The sequence below is a fragment of the Thamnophis elegans genome, chromosome 10 (genome assembly GCF_009769535.1).
Source record: "Thamnophis elegans isolate rThaEle1 chromosome 10, rThaEle1.pri, whole genome shotgun sequence".
In the NCBI taxonomy this organism is placed as follows: domain Eukaryota; kingdom Metazoa; phylum Chordata; class Lepidosauria; order Squamata; family Colubridae; genus Thamnophis; species Thamnophis elegans.
This window is the reverse complement of record NC_045550.1, coordinates 32647517-32662295: the sequence shown is the minus strand read 5'-3', so window position 1 is coordinate 32662295 and position 14779 is coordinate 32647517. Positions and strand designations below refer to the sequence as shown.

The window sequence follows — 14779 nt, the reverse complement described above, 5'->3', positions numbered from 1 at the left end:
GCTCTTCACTTTAAAATCCTGAGCTTTTTATGTTATACTTCAAGCATGTAAATCCGTAAAATGTGCACCCAAAATCCATACCAGTTCATTCAATCCCAAGATCCCTTCATCAATATCCCGTTCCACCCTTTCTGCCACACTCTTCCCCCCTCCGTTCCTCCCAAGCCACAATTCATGCGCAGTTTGGATTAAGATTAAAGTAAATCTTATAAAAGTCCCGTATAATGTCTGTCTGGAATACGCAATAAGCGATTCCTCATCAGTGCACAGCTTTACCATTTACCAAACAGAAATAATCAGTCCAAAAGCTTAGAAAGTATTTTAGAAACATCGCTGGGTCTATATTCTTTACTCTTCTGCCCTTCGGAAAGAGAAGGCTACCCTCTCCCTTGTAACCACATGTCCCACTGCTTTAAAAATATGACTGAATCCTCAGTTTCCGCTCTTCTGTCTCTCCAATAGGGGGAGAACAACTCCCTCCTTCTTGTAACCAAGTAACTTGCTGCTTGTCTTTCCTTCGCCTTGTCCTTCCGTGTTTCCGGATGAGTCAGGAAGCCCCACCTTCAGAGTTTTATAATAAAAATCCCAGGCTTCCGAAACAGAATTGATACGAAATCTTTGATTTTCAAATGTAACTGTGATTCCAACTGGAGCCTCCCACCTATACTTTATTTGACGATTTCTGAGTTCTTGGGTTAAAAAAGTATAGCCTTTCCTTGCTTGCAGCATCCGGAGCGGAATTTCTTTAAAAACAAACAAATCATGGCCGTCGATTCGGAGCCTGCTATTGTAAAACTTTTGTGAGATCGCATCTCTGGATTCTTTTGTGAAAAAGTATATATTATGTCTCTTGGAAGCTGTCGTTGCACTGCTGTATGCGAATTTTGGCGATAGATTTTTCGAATATTCCAATCAAAATTGAGTCCCGGACCTCCCACCTCTTGGGTGAGAGCTTCTACAAAAGTCTGTTTCAGGTTTTCTCCTTTCTTTTCAGGCAGTCCTCTGACTCTTATTGCAGACGCCTTTCTGTTATAATTTATCATTGTAATTTGTGTTTGAGTGTCAATAATCTCTTGTTGTAAGGCTTGAATATTAGAAGTCAATTTAAAATTAGCCCCCTCCAAAGTTTCCAATTTAGTCTCCATTTCTTCAATATAATCTGTCAAAGTAGACATGGGTTCAAACATATCCGCATTTATTTGGGCAATTTTGGTCTGTATTTTATCGCATAAATCCAGCACAAATTCTTTGATTTCTTTTTTAAAGTCATTAATTATTTGAAAGAAAAGCTCCTGTGTCAAAGAATCTCCAGTAGGTGGCGTAGGAGACAAAGGCAGCGATTTACTAACAAATTCTTTGAGCACAATCGGGGAGGATTTTTTTGCCTGTTTAGACCTGGGAGGCATTATAGATAAAATCTGAGAATAAACAGATAAACAGTGTCTTCAGCTGGTCAGTTCTCAATAAATTATTTGTAGATTTTGCTTGTTAATGAGTAGCAGTCTCCGGGGAAATAAAGCCAGTTAATTACGTCATCAATCACCAACACAGTAAAAACGCCATTTTGTGTCCCAATTGCGCAGAGAAGTTTAAAGGAAAAACAAGGCTGGTGTTTAGATAGTTATATAAAAAACATCACAGGAGTAAGACCCGCTCGTATTATCTTAAAAACAATTTATCATTGTCCTGAGTGCGGGAGTCGGCTGTCTAGGGCTGCAAAAAGGCAGCTGCGAAGAACTGGCTGGAGATAAGAGCTCAGTTACGCTAGATCTCTTCTTCGTTCACAGCCCAAAAAAAAGAAAAAAAGGGCTGTAAACTACGAATAAATCCTAACACCTGAGCTTCTGCCTGTCCCTTTCTGCCAGAAAGGGATGATATCTATTGATCTTAATTAGATATACAGACCAGAACTCTAAGAGGGGCTCGGTTGAGCTCCTCGGCGACAGGCTCCTCCCACAGGAAGTCCCATCACACTACACTACTGTGGCTTTAAGTTAGAGAAGAGTTAGAGAACAATCAGTGGAACGGCTTATTTCCAGAAATTGTGGGTATTCCATCACTGAACGTTTTAAAGAAGAGATTGGACAACTATTTTTCTGGAATGATATGAAGTGTCCTGCTCAAGCAGTGAGTTGGACTAGAAGACCTCCCTTCCAACTCTGTTATTCTGTTATTAAAGAGAATAATACCCATTACCCCTCTACCCCCATAGAAGGGGAAACATATCTTCCAAGGTAATCTCTTAAAGGTATCTGGCATGGTGGCCAGAACTGAGCAGGATTAGTCTTGCCATATCACTTTCATTTTTTAAATGGTTTTGTAGGAGATAACCAGATTGAGCTCAAAGGAGGGGTCAAACTTTGCACCCACAAGAGATCTAAGTGCAGCCCTCCTTGAATGCCTTAATTCCCACTCATTTCCTTTAACTGCTAGTAGCTCAGATTCTTGTAGAGAGCTTAAGTGTGCAATAAAACTTCATACTAATTTGAACTGCCAGAATTGCCAAATTTCCCCAGCGCTTAAAAGAGTGGGTCTTAAGACAGTAGACACCACCCATCTCTAGCATCTCCTTTGTATTTTTCCTACAAATGTTAGGGCACATTTACTTCAATGGAGCATGTAAAGCATGAGTGTCCAAACTTTTGGCTTGCCTGGGGTTAACTGAGTGAGGAAGAACTATCTATTTATATAAATCACATTATAATGTTAAAGGTTTAAGAGCTTGTAGGACTGTATTACTAGTTATCCAGAACAGCATGCAGTCCCATAGGTTGGACATGTCTGTTGTAAAGGATATGAAGGGGTTTGTGACCACATTATAACAATACAGATTGAGGTAACATTTCAGCAACATTGCCTGGCATGAAATATGGCCGGAAATGTCATGACATACATAAAACACAAGTACAGTTTTGATTGTACTGCTATAGCCATCATCTTGATGTTTTTTAATACATTCTGTGGACAAACCTGGATAAATCTTCTGAAGGGCCAAGTGAAGCAAAATTGAACTGTTTGACATTTTCTTATATCAGCATTTTTGTCTGTGTACCTGATCCTTATTACAGCCAGAATTGACTGTGCTCTACAGCTAGTCTGCAGTAACTAGTGACAAAAAACACCTAGTCAGTTTCATCCGGTTATCTCCAGAATTATTGATGGGTGGGTGTGGTGGAGTATGTTATTGCAATGTATGATTAGGTTTATACATTACTTTAAGATTTATTATTAGTAGGTCATTTGTGAGAGTCCAGTTATCTCTTATTAAATTAATGATGATTAAGCAAATAATGGGGTAGTATGATGAGAAAATGTTTACATGAATTTATTTTGTGCAAACCTCCCCTCCCCCATTTTTTTGCCATGCTCATTCTATTCAATAGCAGTCACATCTCTTGCAGGTCAATATTTGGGGGCCACTTGCCCAGCTCACAGATACTCATTAATGTTGTGGGCAGCACATATCTTCATAGCACAGTCCTCTCATTTACAGTCTTCTGGGGCAGCTGAACTTAGTCAAGATGTGCCATCTGGAAAACTGCTTTTTCCCCCTCCTCTGGAATACAGGACAACTCCCACCTGAACTTTTTAGCATGCATCGAAGAACAAATTTTGGAGGTGGCTGATCTACTGGGCTCCATTTGGTCCTCTGACTACAGTGCTCCCCCCTTCCCTCTGACTGGAGGACTCTGGATCACCATGGCCAGAGAGAAGAGGTTCCCCTTTGGCATAACTGGTCTTTTCTTTGGGCTATGTTGTATGAAAGCCATATATATGGCTTTCCCTTTCAGTCCTTGTATGCCATTTTGAGATGGTGGTTGCTATAGATCCAGCTCATGAAATCCCAAACCTGAGTGATTTTTGCAGAGGAGCAATAGGGTTGCTGTTTGGGTGATCAGAACTGGGGCGGAGCAGGACTCTCTGAGATTAGGTGGCTTGAGGGGAAGGAAGAGGACTGATGCTCCCTTTCTCATCATTTGTTTCCAAGTCATTTGGAGCCAAAGAAAGAGATGCAATCCTATCCACTACCACATCATATTCTCCCACTTCAAGAATGGAAGGCAAGTATGTGCTTTAGGGCTGCACCTTCTGACGTATGGCTATTTCAAGGAGGAGAATTAGAGCAAACACCCTATATAGGAATGAGAACAGGGGTTGCAAAGTTCTAGAGTGATTACAACAGGAAGGTGCTCTGCCCAAGCCTGGTTAAACCCTACCATCCCCTCACCTGTATGTGCTTTCCTTCTTTACCTGTACAATGTATATATAGATGTGTATTTCAAGCTTTTCTTCTGTTCAGAGTCTGAGTACAGTTATTTCTCTCAAAGAGAAATAAATAACTTGCTATTGGCCTTGCTATTGCTTCCCTCGACACATTTCTCTGTCTAAAGTGATGTTGTCAACCTTTCCTCCTTGAAAGGCTTATATCACAATTAACAAGGATGTTTTAAAAAGAAAAGAAAAGTTGCCATTTAACAATTATCTACTCCGGATGAATAATGGTTTCTGGCTTTTCAAATATAAAGAATGAGTGAGGAGCACTGACGTTGAAAAATGTACATGCACCTGGAAAAGTTTGAGTCACATACTTAAGTTATGGAGGAAATTATTTCTGAAGAAATGTTGCAAAAATAAAATATCTTTATTTGATATTATTTAAGCACATAGATTTTCAACAATTTCCATTAATAAGAGGACATATTATGGAGATAATAAAAACAAAATATGTTCATAATGTGGACACCACTTTTGATGCCGTTCGAAAAAGGTGGAGGAAGATTGTGCAGATCAAAGTAGTGTTCTTTCTTGAAAATAATAACATTCTTTCAATCTACTCTTCTAGCGGAAGGATTGTTTGTTAGATTATGTAGCCACCCACCCACCCATACATGACTCTGAGTGACTGAAGCCCAAGATCACATAATGTAGGCCAATATTTATCATCCTTGGCAGGACAGAGAACAGTGCTGGCTAGGGAATTCTGGGAGTTGTCTCTATACAGCAGTGTTTCTCAACCTTGGCAACTTGAAGATGTCCGGACTTCAACTCCCAGAATTCCCCAGCTAGCATTTGCTGGCTGGGGAATTCTGGGAATTGAAGTCCAGACATCTTCAAGTTGCCAAGGTTGAGAAACACTGCTATACAGTATCTAAAGCTGCCAAGGTTAAAATCCTTGCTCCCTAGCAGCATTTCTTTTCAGCTACTGCAATGCCAGTAAGTATTTTAAAAGGCTATGAATATAGTTACAGTATCTGATGACCTCTGTACAATTTCACTAGGCCTGAAGGGATAACTGGCACAGCAAGAAAGATCGGGGCAAAATGATGAAAGCAGTGTCATGATATCATGATGCAAGCCAACCCTTTTTTGTGTGTGTGTGTTGGGACACCACACACAAGTACAAAAGGGTAATGCTTTCAGTGCTGCTTTTTCTGACAAAAACATGCTCCTGCCAATATTGGAAGAGTAGCATTTAAAATACATAAAATACTGAAGGATTCAGGAGAATGTGCTGCCAAGCCACCATCTGAAGGACTCTTTCAACTGTATTTTTAAGCATTCAAATGAAAGAAAAACATGGCAGCCTGTCTCGCCAGTTTTGATTGTTTGTGCTTTCGGGTGGTTTCTAAGCTTGCTATGGGGTGGATGGGGTGAAGAGAGATAAAGGATTAGAAAGGAAATGGCACCTGGGACTATTTAGCCCTCTGCTTCATCAGAGAATTGACAGATGTACTGCTTAGTTTTCCATATCCCAAGCATGCACATACATATACATGAAGGTACTATTCAAATATCAGGCATGAAAATTCAACATGTTGTACCATACTGACCTGGTTTCCTTGGGAAATAGTTTGCTGTGGTTGGTAATAAAAGATATTTTGGACTATGTCCCACTCAATGTCTGACATTAGCTATTCCAGCTTGGGTTCTAATTATTGAAATAGCTAGAGGATTCTGTGTTGCCCATTCCTGTTTTAAAAAGTGAAATGTCTATCCTTTCTCAGATTAATGGTCTTGGTCACCACTTTTCATTTGCTAGTCTGGGCAAAAATGCCATGAATTCAGGCCAAAGTTGTTCCCCAGGCTTTGGCCTTCTAGACCACCTATGAGGTAGAAAGTAGACCTTCAAATCAAGGGATCTGCCTTAATTAGAATTTGGAGCAAGCATTTTCCATTCAGGCCTCCTGTCTGTGCTGTACCTCTCTTATCTCAGAAAAATCACTGTAATTTCTGGCTTATGTCTCATTCACTCACTTCTTAGAATTAAAAACATTTAGCATAACAGTTAAGGGTTTCTTGTAAACAGAAACACAAATAAATATGTGCATAAATATACACCACAGTACCACATTATACTAATTATAAACTCATTATGATTATTATATTGAAGTCAGCTTCCTAGCTCTCTAGCTCTGTGAGAATGTTTATAGTGATAGCAGTTTCAGTCTCTATGGCCTGATAGTGACTGCTACAAATTAGTTCTATTAGTTCTTCTGTGATGCCCTGGAGGGTTGGTAATGGGAGATCACTATTGGCAGGGGGGGGAGTCAACATCTTCTCTGTTCTTACATGACAGTGCAAGAACCAGCTATGTATGCAGGGTGAAGTGACAAAAGATATAGTTGTAAATCAAGTTATCACATATCTTTGTAATCTGATCTGTACAAATGAACTGAAGGTTAAAAACACTTCCGAAAGGTGCCTATTTCTTCTGTTCACATAAGCCACAGACACATCCAAAACAGCCATTGATAATTTGGAGAGCAGCCAGGACCATTTCAACCATGCTGACGACTAGGAGGGAAGAGAAGAAATACACATTCCAGCCAACAATATTCTGTGGCTTGATGCAAACTGAATTCCAAAGGGAAGGATCATACAGGTAATTCTGAACCCTTAAAAGAAGCAGATTTTAAGTAAGTTGTAGATTTTTTTTTCTAAAGCAAAGTTACAAGGGGAGGGGAAGAGTCCTTAATTAATAGTATTTTTCTGTATACATTTCTAAAATACTAAAACTTTATTAGCCTACTAAATGTCCAGCACTTTGACTACTTCTATTGTTAACTAATCTGTTTCTTCCAGTGGTGAAATTCATTTTTTTTTTACTACCGGTTTTGTGGGCATGGCTTGGTGGGCGTGGCAGGGGAAGGATATTGCAAAATCTCCATTCCCACCCCACAGCCAGAAATGGTATTTGCTGGTTGTCTGAACTACTCAAATTTTCCACTACTGGTTCTCCAGAACCTGTCAGAATCTGCTGAATTTCATCCTTGATTCCTTCCTAATTGCATTGCCTCATAGATATCTCTCTGCATTGACTTAATAAGTTTGGCACAATAAATTTGAACCAAATATAATAATAGCACTGATTTACTGCATTTATTTAGGGTTCTTTTAAATGTTCTTTAAAACTTTTTCCGTTTTCCATATTCCACTTCAACTGACCCTCCACCTCATCCTTCTCCCCACTTGTACCCTCCAGCTATATCATGGCCACCTCTTCAAGAATGCTACCAGTATAGCTAAAATTTGGAGAATACTCAATTCTAAAACCTCAGGATAGTGCTGGATTGAAGTAAGCTGTCCCACGCAGATCTTCTATTTAAGTACTTGTCACTCATTCTTAATAAAAAACATGAGCCATTTCTAACGTGAAAATCTACCTGTAGAGGAATTTGTCTGAAAACCTGAGTTCATATATTCTGTCTCTTCAGGCAATTATACACAAAGTGTCACCCCACAAAGCAAACTTTTGCAAGGAATGGTTTTCTGAACCTACCTAAAGGCTATCTGCAAGTTTGAACTATTTAAGCAAAGCTGCATCTAAAACAATATGTGCTAAGCAATATTTTAAGCTGGCCCATGAACTTCAGTCACCTTACCCATGGTTGAAGACGGGGTAGTCCATTTCAAGAAACGGGTAGCCCCACTGTTGCACCTTGTTGTGATTGAGGGTGGAATTATAGAGACACAGAGGCCCCTCCGTCAAGCCTGAACCAGACAAAATAAAACAGGTCGCTGATCCCAGGAGAGCCAATCCTGATAGCAGAATGGAAAGAAACATCTGTAGGCAAAAGAGGCACAGAAATTAACTTCAAATATACAAGACAATATCTATTATTACCTTCAGAGTTGTGAAGCGGTAAGATGGAGACTGGCTCTACAACATTTCAAGAAAAAAATAAATATGACACCTGTTACATTTCAGGTGCCATTTTTTTCTCAGCTTCAACTGCTCCTGACAGGGGAGCAGAATGGAGAGAGAACATACAGTGTAGATTTAGATTTGAATTAGAGGAGGGATGTAGGAAACAGTTATAGATGGTGCTGATTTAGATTCATTTTTTTTTAAAAAAAACCTTCCTTGACAACAGGAGACTGTTAGCAGTGGAAACAATTGCTGAGGATAGCATCAGGCTTTTCCCTTGTATATACTTTAGGAGAGGATAGGTAGACACTTATGGGGATGCTCTGCTTTGGATTCTTCTGCTGAATTGAGGACTGGACCTGAGCACAAAGATGGCCTCTTTCAGTTCTATGATTTTACAGTTTTATGGATTTCAGTCTTCAGGTCTTCACAAAGGCAAATAAAAATGATATCCTCCCTTTATTTATACTGCTGAAATTAAGACAGTAAGACAGAAGAGAACAGTAACCAGAAACAGATTTTTATGGAAAATGATGGGATGGAGAGGGGATGAATTTATGTGGGTTATAGGCGTGCCCTCTCAGCTTTGTCATGATGGAAATGTTCACTCCTAATTTAGGATTTAAGTCAAAGCTCCTTTATCATGTCTTCTTTAGTGCTGAAAAAAAGAGAGTACTGATAGAGACTGGGATTCTGTCTTCCTTTACTAGTGCGTCTCACTTACTTTTGTCCATATCATGTGGGAGAATTCACTGAAGAAAGCAATTATGTTTGGAAGAGTTAGCAGTAATAGGATAACAGGCCGTCAAAGAACATTATGGCTAAACACTAGCAAAACTGACACCAGCCAAAGCATAGAAAAACTCAAAGGAATAGTGCAAGGTTGGAAGATGTGGAGTCAGACTTAACTGAACAGATAATATCATCCTCATTCCTTTACTAGTGATATAACCACAGCAATTGAGGTAATTGGAACAAACAATGTTAAAGAATGTGTCCTTGTAGAGTTTTGTTCAGATTCTTTTTATTTTCTAGAATAACCTCTTGATTTTTAAGAAACAAAAAAAGGAACAACACAAACAACTTCCAATTGAAAACTAAGGACTTTATGTAGGGAAGGAAAAGTTGGCCCTGAAAGACCAGAGTCTAATTTTCACTCAGGTGTAATGGATAACCATGAAGTCCAGGCAATTGTTCTCTCTCAGCCTAATCACTCTCATAGATACATTATGAAGCTAAAATGAGGCAATCTCCTTCTATATTCACCATCCTTGATGCCTTGGGGTACATGCAAAATATAAATGCATAAAATCTGGCTTATATATTTACTGCAGGATATAGCTTCACAGTATCATGAAATAGAATAGATGTGCTATATTTTACTTTTCTACTATATCCATGAATCTAGAACAAGGCTAATGAAAACAAAGCAGACAATATTATTCTTAGGATGCTTCTTTTCTCTGAGGGTGTAACTATTTAAGTTCTCTATTGCTTTTTTCAACTATGGGAATCATTTCTGACATAGGGTGAGAATTTCCCCCAAGATCTACTAATTAAAACTGGAAAGTTTTTGTCCACAGAAAGAGTCATCAACTCCATCTCTCTTACCTTACAGCAAGTTCCTGAGCTGCTGAAGTACTTCCACCTCCATCCAATACCTGTGATCTGAATTGCAGCAGGAAAAACCTACAAGAACATAGTTTGAATTGAACAGTATTCTCTAGTGCCCTACAGAGTTTATAAAGGATATTGTTTTGTGATGTTATTATTAAGGGTCGTCACACAGTCACCTAAATGTTTAGGCTGGATTTGGCGTCTTTCTTCCTTATTATTACTATGTGAGACCCTCTTATATTAATTATTCATCTGTTCCTTTTCCTGGAGTCAAACACAGTAAACCCCTCCTACTTTAATCTCAGTAGAAAGAAACCTGTGAGTAGGAGAAGCTAGAAGATTGTAAGTAGGTTAAAAGTAATGCATGAGCATTCAGGACTGAATATGAGTCTCCCCAGTCTTAGTCCAACAACTTTACCACCTCTTAGATCTTCATATTTTCCCTTAAGACAGAGTTGCATAGCCCTATAATGACAGAGTGGTCATACTTAACATGCTTGGTTAGAGCAAGCCTTTTAAGAATAACCTTAACCGTTGTCCATTTCTAAGCTATGATAGAAATGTTTACATTTTTCACAGAAATTGAAGAAACTTTACATTTTGCAAAAATAAAAAAGGAAGAGAACATGGCTACAAGAGGATTCACAATTATGAGTCAGTAGTATCTAATGTAGACCTTCCCAGCCTTGAGCTGCCAAAAATCTAGATCGCTATCCAATGGCAGCTAATTCAAACCGTTTGCGGACATTGTGCAGTTGCCCAGTTTTTTTTTATTTTTGCAAAATGTAAAGATAAGGCTGGCTTAATCCAGGGCAAACTCTTTCTGATTTAGAATTTGTAAAATAGGTGTGTGTTCCAAAGCCTGGAGAATTTTTGGAGTTACAGTCCCAATATTTCCAGAAGCTCCCACTTGAGGGAAGCTGACTGACTTCCAAGGATGAACAGAACTAATTTTAATATACTAAAATTGTTTCACTTCACTAAACTGTGTGGAAGTAATGGCAATTTAAGAGTGGCACTCCAGCCCTCATAGGAAATTATGGGTCCTTCATATAGTATTCCTCAAAATGTGTGAATAAACATGAGCTAGTTCCAGGATTTGTGGATTGAGAGGATGAATGTGAGTCAATATAGTAAGTTGAATACACCCTTTTTTGCTATGGCTCAAAGAGTAGAAAGTTAACTGACAGTTTGAAAAGACAAAATTTCAACTAAATACACAGAAAAATTTCCTAACTATGGGAAGTAGACTACAGCAGCATAGATTGCAATAGGTTAATTAACTTTTCTTCTTTACAGATTATGAAGCAATTGCTGGATAGATGGTTTATCGGATACCATAACAATCAATGATTCATATTTAATGAGTGTATACATAGCACTAAACCATAGTTTAATTTGGTTTCGATTTAATGTGTTATGTCATTGTAAACTATGGATTCTTAGTATGTTGAGCTGAGATAATTATGGTTTGGTTAATAAAACCATGGTTAAACATGTCTAAATCATATTTAAACAAACTATGAGAGCCCATTCGGTGTAATGATTAAGGCACCAGGCTGAAAATTTGGAGACTATGAACTACAAACCTACTCTAGGCGCAAGACAATTGGGTGTTCTTGGGCCAGTCCCATTCTCTCTCTTTGTTATGGAATGTGAGGCCTTGGAAAATGGAAAAGAAGAGATGCTGCCTAGGAAATTATCAAAGAAAAGGGGGAGGAATCAGGGGTAAAATTCAGCAGGTTCTGATAGGTTCTGGTGGAAATTTTGAGTAGTTTGGAGAACCAGCAAATACCACCTCTGGCTGGCCCCAGAGTGGGGTGGGAATAGAGATTTTGCAGTTTCCTTCCCCGGCCATGCCCACCAAGCCACAGAACCAGTAGTAAAAAAAAATGAATTTCACCCCTGGGTGGAACCCACAACTGAACAACAGGCAGAAAAAGAAATTTAGAAAGGATCTGCTCTAAGTAATCAGGCAATAAAAAGAGACAATGGAGACTTGTACTTTCAGGCTTGCAAGGTTGTGTTAGCTCATCTTGTCATACCATCCAACAAAAAGGTAATTAAGAAAACAATAAAATATACATGTATGCATGCATATATACAATATGCATCCATTATTTCCCACAGATTCTTGGGCAGGATATATTTAAAAAATAGTCTACTTACCAGCAGGCCTCCTCCCCACACCCCTGGCATTAGCATTGCCCTCTTGGATATTTGGCCCAGGCTTAGGTAACACCATTCCCAATTGGGAAAGAGTAGGAGAATATTAGCAGTAATGGAAAGAAAGCCCAAGATAAGGAGGCATGGGCCCAGGATCCGAGTACAAGTCCCCACACACATTGCAGAAGAGATTCCTGGGGGGGAAATGAAATAGAGGGAAAAAATAACGTCCTTCCTTGTCCTCAAGAGGTTGAATCCTGGAGTAGTAAGCATGCTAACTGAGGGTAAAGACAGTGATAATTCAAGATGCTGCTAGTCTATGATACGTTTCTGATCTAAATTGTACCTACCAAACCGTTACGGATCTAGTTACTGGCAGCACTCAAGCTTCCTAACATGTTCTGCTTGCACTGGTTTATACCAGAAGGAAGCAACTTTTTGCCCCTATACAGAGCACCTTGTCTAAGTTCCTTTGAAGCTTGCTTAGCACCAGTTCATTTGTACATTGAAAATATCAATTGAAAGGACTGTATTGTAAACAGGAGATAGGTGGTGTCGTATCTTTAGTACCTATCTTCTGTTAACAACACAGTCCTTTCAGCAATTCCAAGAAGGCTTCACACACGTTTTCACACTTTAAACCTGAGGGCATAGATAAACCTCCAAGTGGCCTCAAGGATTCTTAGAATGAGTGCTAACAACCAAATGACTGCAAGGAATATAAATTCTTCCATCCTTCACCATAACTGAAGAAGCTTCTTGGATGAGAAGTGAAATGTCTTCAAGGAAAAACAAAGTCCAGTTGAAAAAGCACTTTTGGGGACAACCAAACAAATTCCCATCCTCCCGTTCACATTCTCTCACAATGGAGCCCTCATGTGGTTCTCACGTATAAAAGATCACTGGGGCAGGTATTCTCCATCACAACTTGTAGGAAAATATTGATGGTTAGCCACAACATCCATAGAAGCAGCATCTATAGCTAACCATAATATGTAAGCCTTTGGTCTTTATTGTAAACAGTTTCTTTGATTTTGCTCAGTTACCTTGAAATGGACCAGCAAGTTCTTTATAGAATGGCATTGCTTTCTACAATGCCTTAACTTGTTACCAGTCTTTTATGCTTTTAAATATTATTTAAAGGGATAAAAATAATATTTCAATACTCCAAATAGCCCTGTATTCCCCTGTCAAAGTGCAGTGCTTGGGAATAAAGTCTGTTTCCTGCATAGCAATGAAGCACAAAATTACAGTATTTTGAATTCGCCTAGAAAAGTCTTGAACCCCGTTAGGAAGGGAAATGACAAAGCAAACCACAGTTAGGTTTTCTATGTAGAAGGTTTTTGATTTCCTCTCCCCCCAAACAAATTAATCAGAACTTTGAAAATTCCTTCTTCAGAAGTGTTCTACTTACTTTTGATAAACTGAATGCAGATGAAAGGAGTTGTAGGGCTACTTAGAGCTTCTTCCCACCAATGGTTGCTGCCAGTATGAGTAGAGGTGATAGAAGTTTTTCTAGACAAGGCATCAAAAATTGATGACTATTTATAGCCTTCAAAGTACAGGAAAGCATCGGTGCCCTGTTTTTCTTTATCCCTAGATGGTTAGGTTTGAACTTCCCAATTTTTACACATCAATCACATGCTGTATCTCCCCACTATGGAAACTTAATGTAATTTTAGGAGAAAAAAATCCTTGGTCGGAAATGAGTAATAAAGTTTAAAGCTTGTGTGAGGAACTGGCATATATGCATAGGAACTCATTTGCAATACTCTTGTAACACACCACATACTTAAAAATATAATTGCTGAATTATCGTAGCCATATCATTCTGTTGCAATTAAATTATAAAGAGATTGATACCATCTGATAATACTTAAGACTATCAGCTTTTATTGAGGGAGGCCTAACTGATCATGACAGTGGCTTTCTCACAAAGGCAAAGGTTACAATTTTGTGTATTGTACCTGGGAGTAAGACTATATGAACTAATTAGAGATTATTCCTGGGCTAAAAGGTATAAAAAGAATTCACTGGGAATTCTTTATTTTTATTAATAATTTATCATGAGAAATAGCAGGGCAGACTTGGAATCTCTCCTACACTTGACTCCACTCTTCAGACCTATCAATAGCCTGACTCAGAAACTGTCCTTTTACAACCAATTTAACTAATCCATGGCATATTTTATGTAATTTTCTGGATTTATATAATACTAATTATAAGCTACCTCCCAATATGAATTTGAAAAATAAAATTGTAGCTAATGAAAATGATTGTTTTTCGCCTTACAGAGGATAGTCCTATCTTTAACGGTATCCTTTGTTTCAGTTGTGGGGATGCTTTTTAGCCCAAAAATTATGCATCTGGATCTATGCACATATTTGCACTCACACCAAAGATCTTAATATAGCTGATATTCTTGCAAAAGTTTCAACCCACCCATTCTCACACACAGTGTATGTATTTCAACATCAGGAAGAGGAAGCTTGATGTTAATAAAATTGGAAAATGTTGCAATTGTCTTAATTTCATCGCTTTACCCAAGGTTGACTCAGATCAGCTGTTTCCTTGAAAATAAAATGGCAACATATAAGCAATGTGTGTGACACCCCGCCCCCGCATAACCTGCACCCTGCACATGCGCACGTCACCCCCCCCTCCGTGCCCTGTTTTGGACCTAGTAGGCCTCCCTGCAGTCTCCGGGAACCAAAATCAGTCCGTGGGGGGTGCACCCCCCACGCATGCATGCCTGTGTTCCACATGCGTCCCTGCCCCCACACATACACGACAGAGATGCAAAAATCAGATGACCAGCAGGAAACTGCATGCGCGGTGCAGCTGACC

General features: G+C 39.0%; 1 protein-coding gene across 1 annotated transcript; it reads right to left on the bottom strand.

The window, feature by feature from the left end:
- Window positions 1-5109: 5109 nt before the first annotated feature.
- TM4SF19 (transmembrane 4 L six family member 19) lies at window positions 5110-13505 on the bottom strand. Its single transcript, XM_032225622.1, is given in 6 exon segments — window positions 5110-6896; window positions 7884-8065; window positions 9761-9838; window positions 11936-12126; window positions 13347-13443; window positions 13446-13505. Coding segments are annotated over 6 exon segments (801 nt in total). The 3' UTR covers window positions 5110-6703.
- Window positions 13506-14779: the final 1274 nt, after the last annotated feature.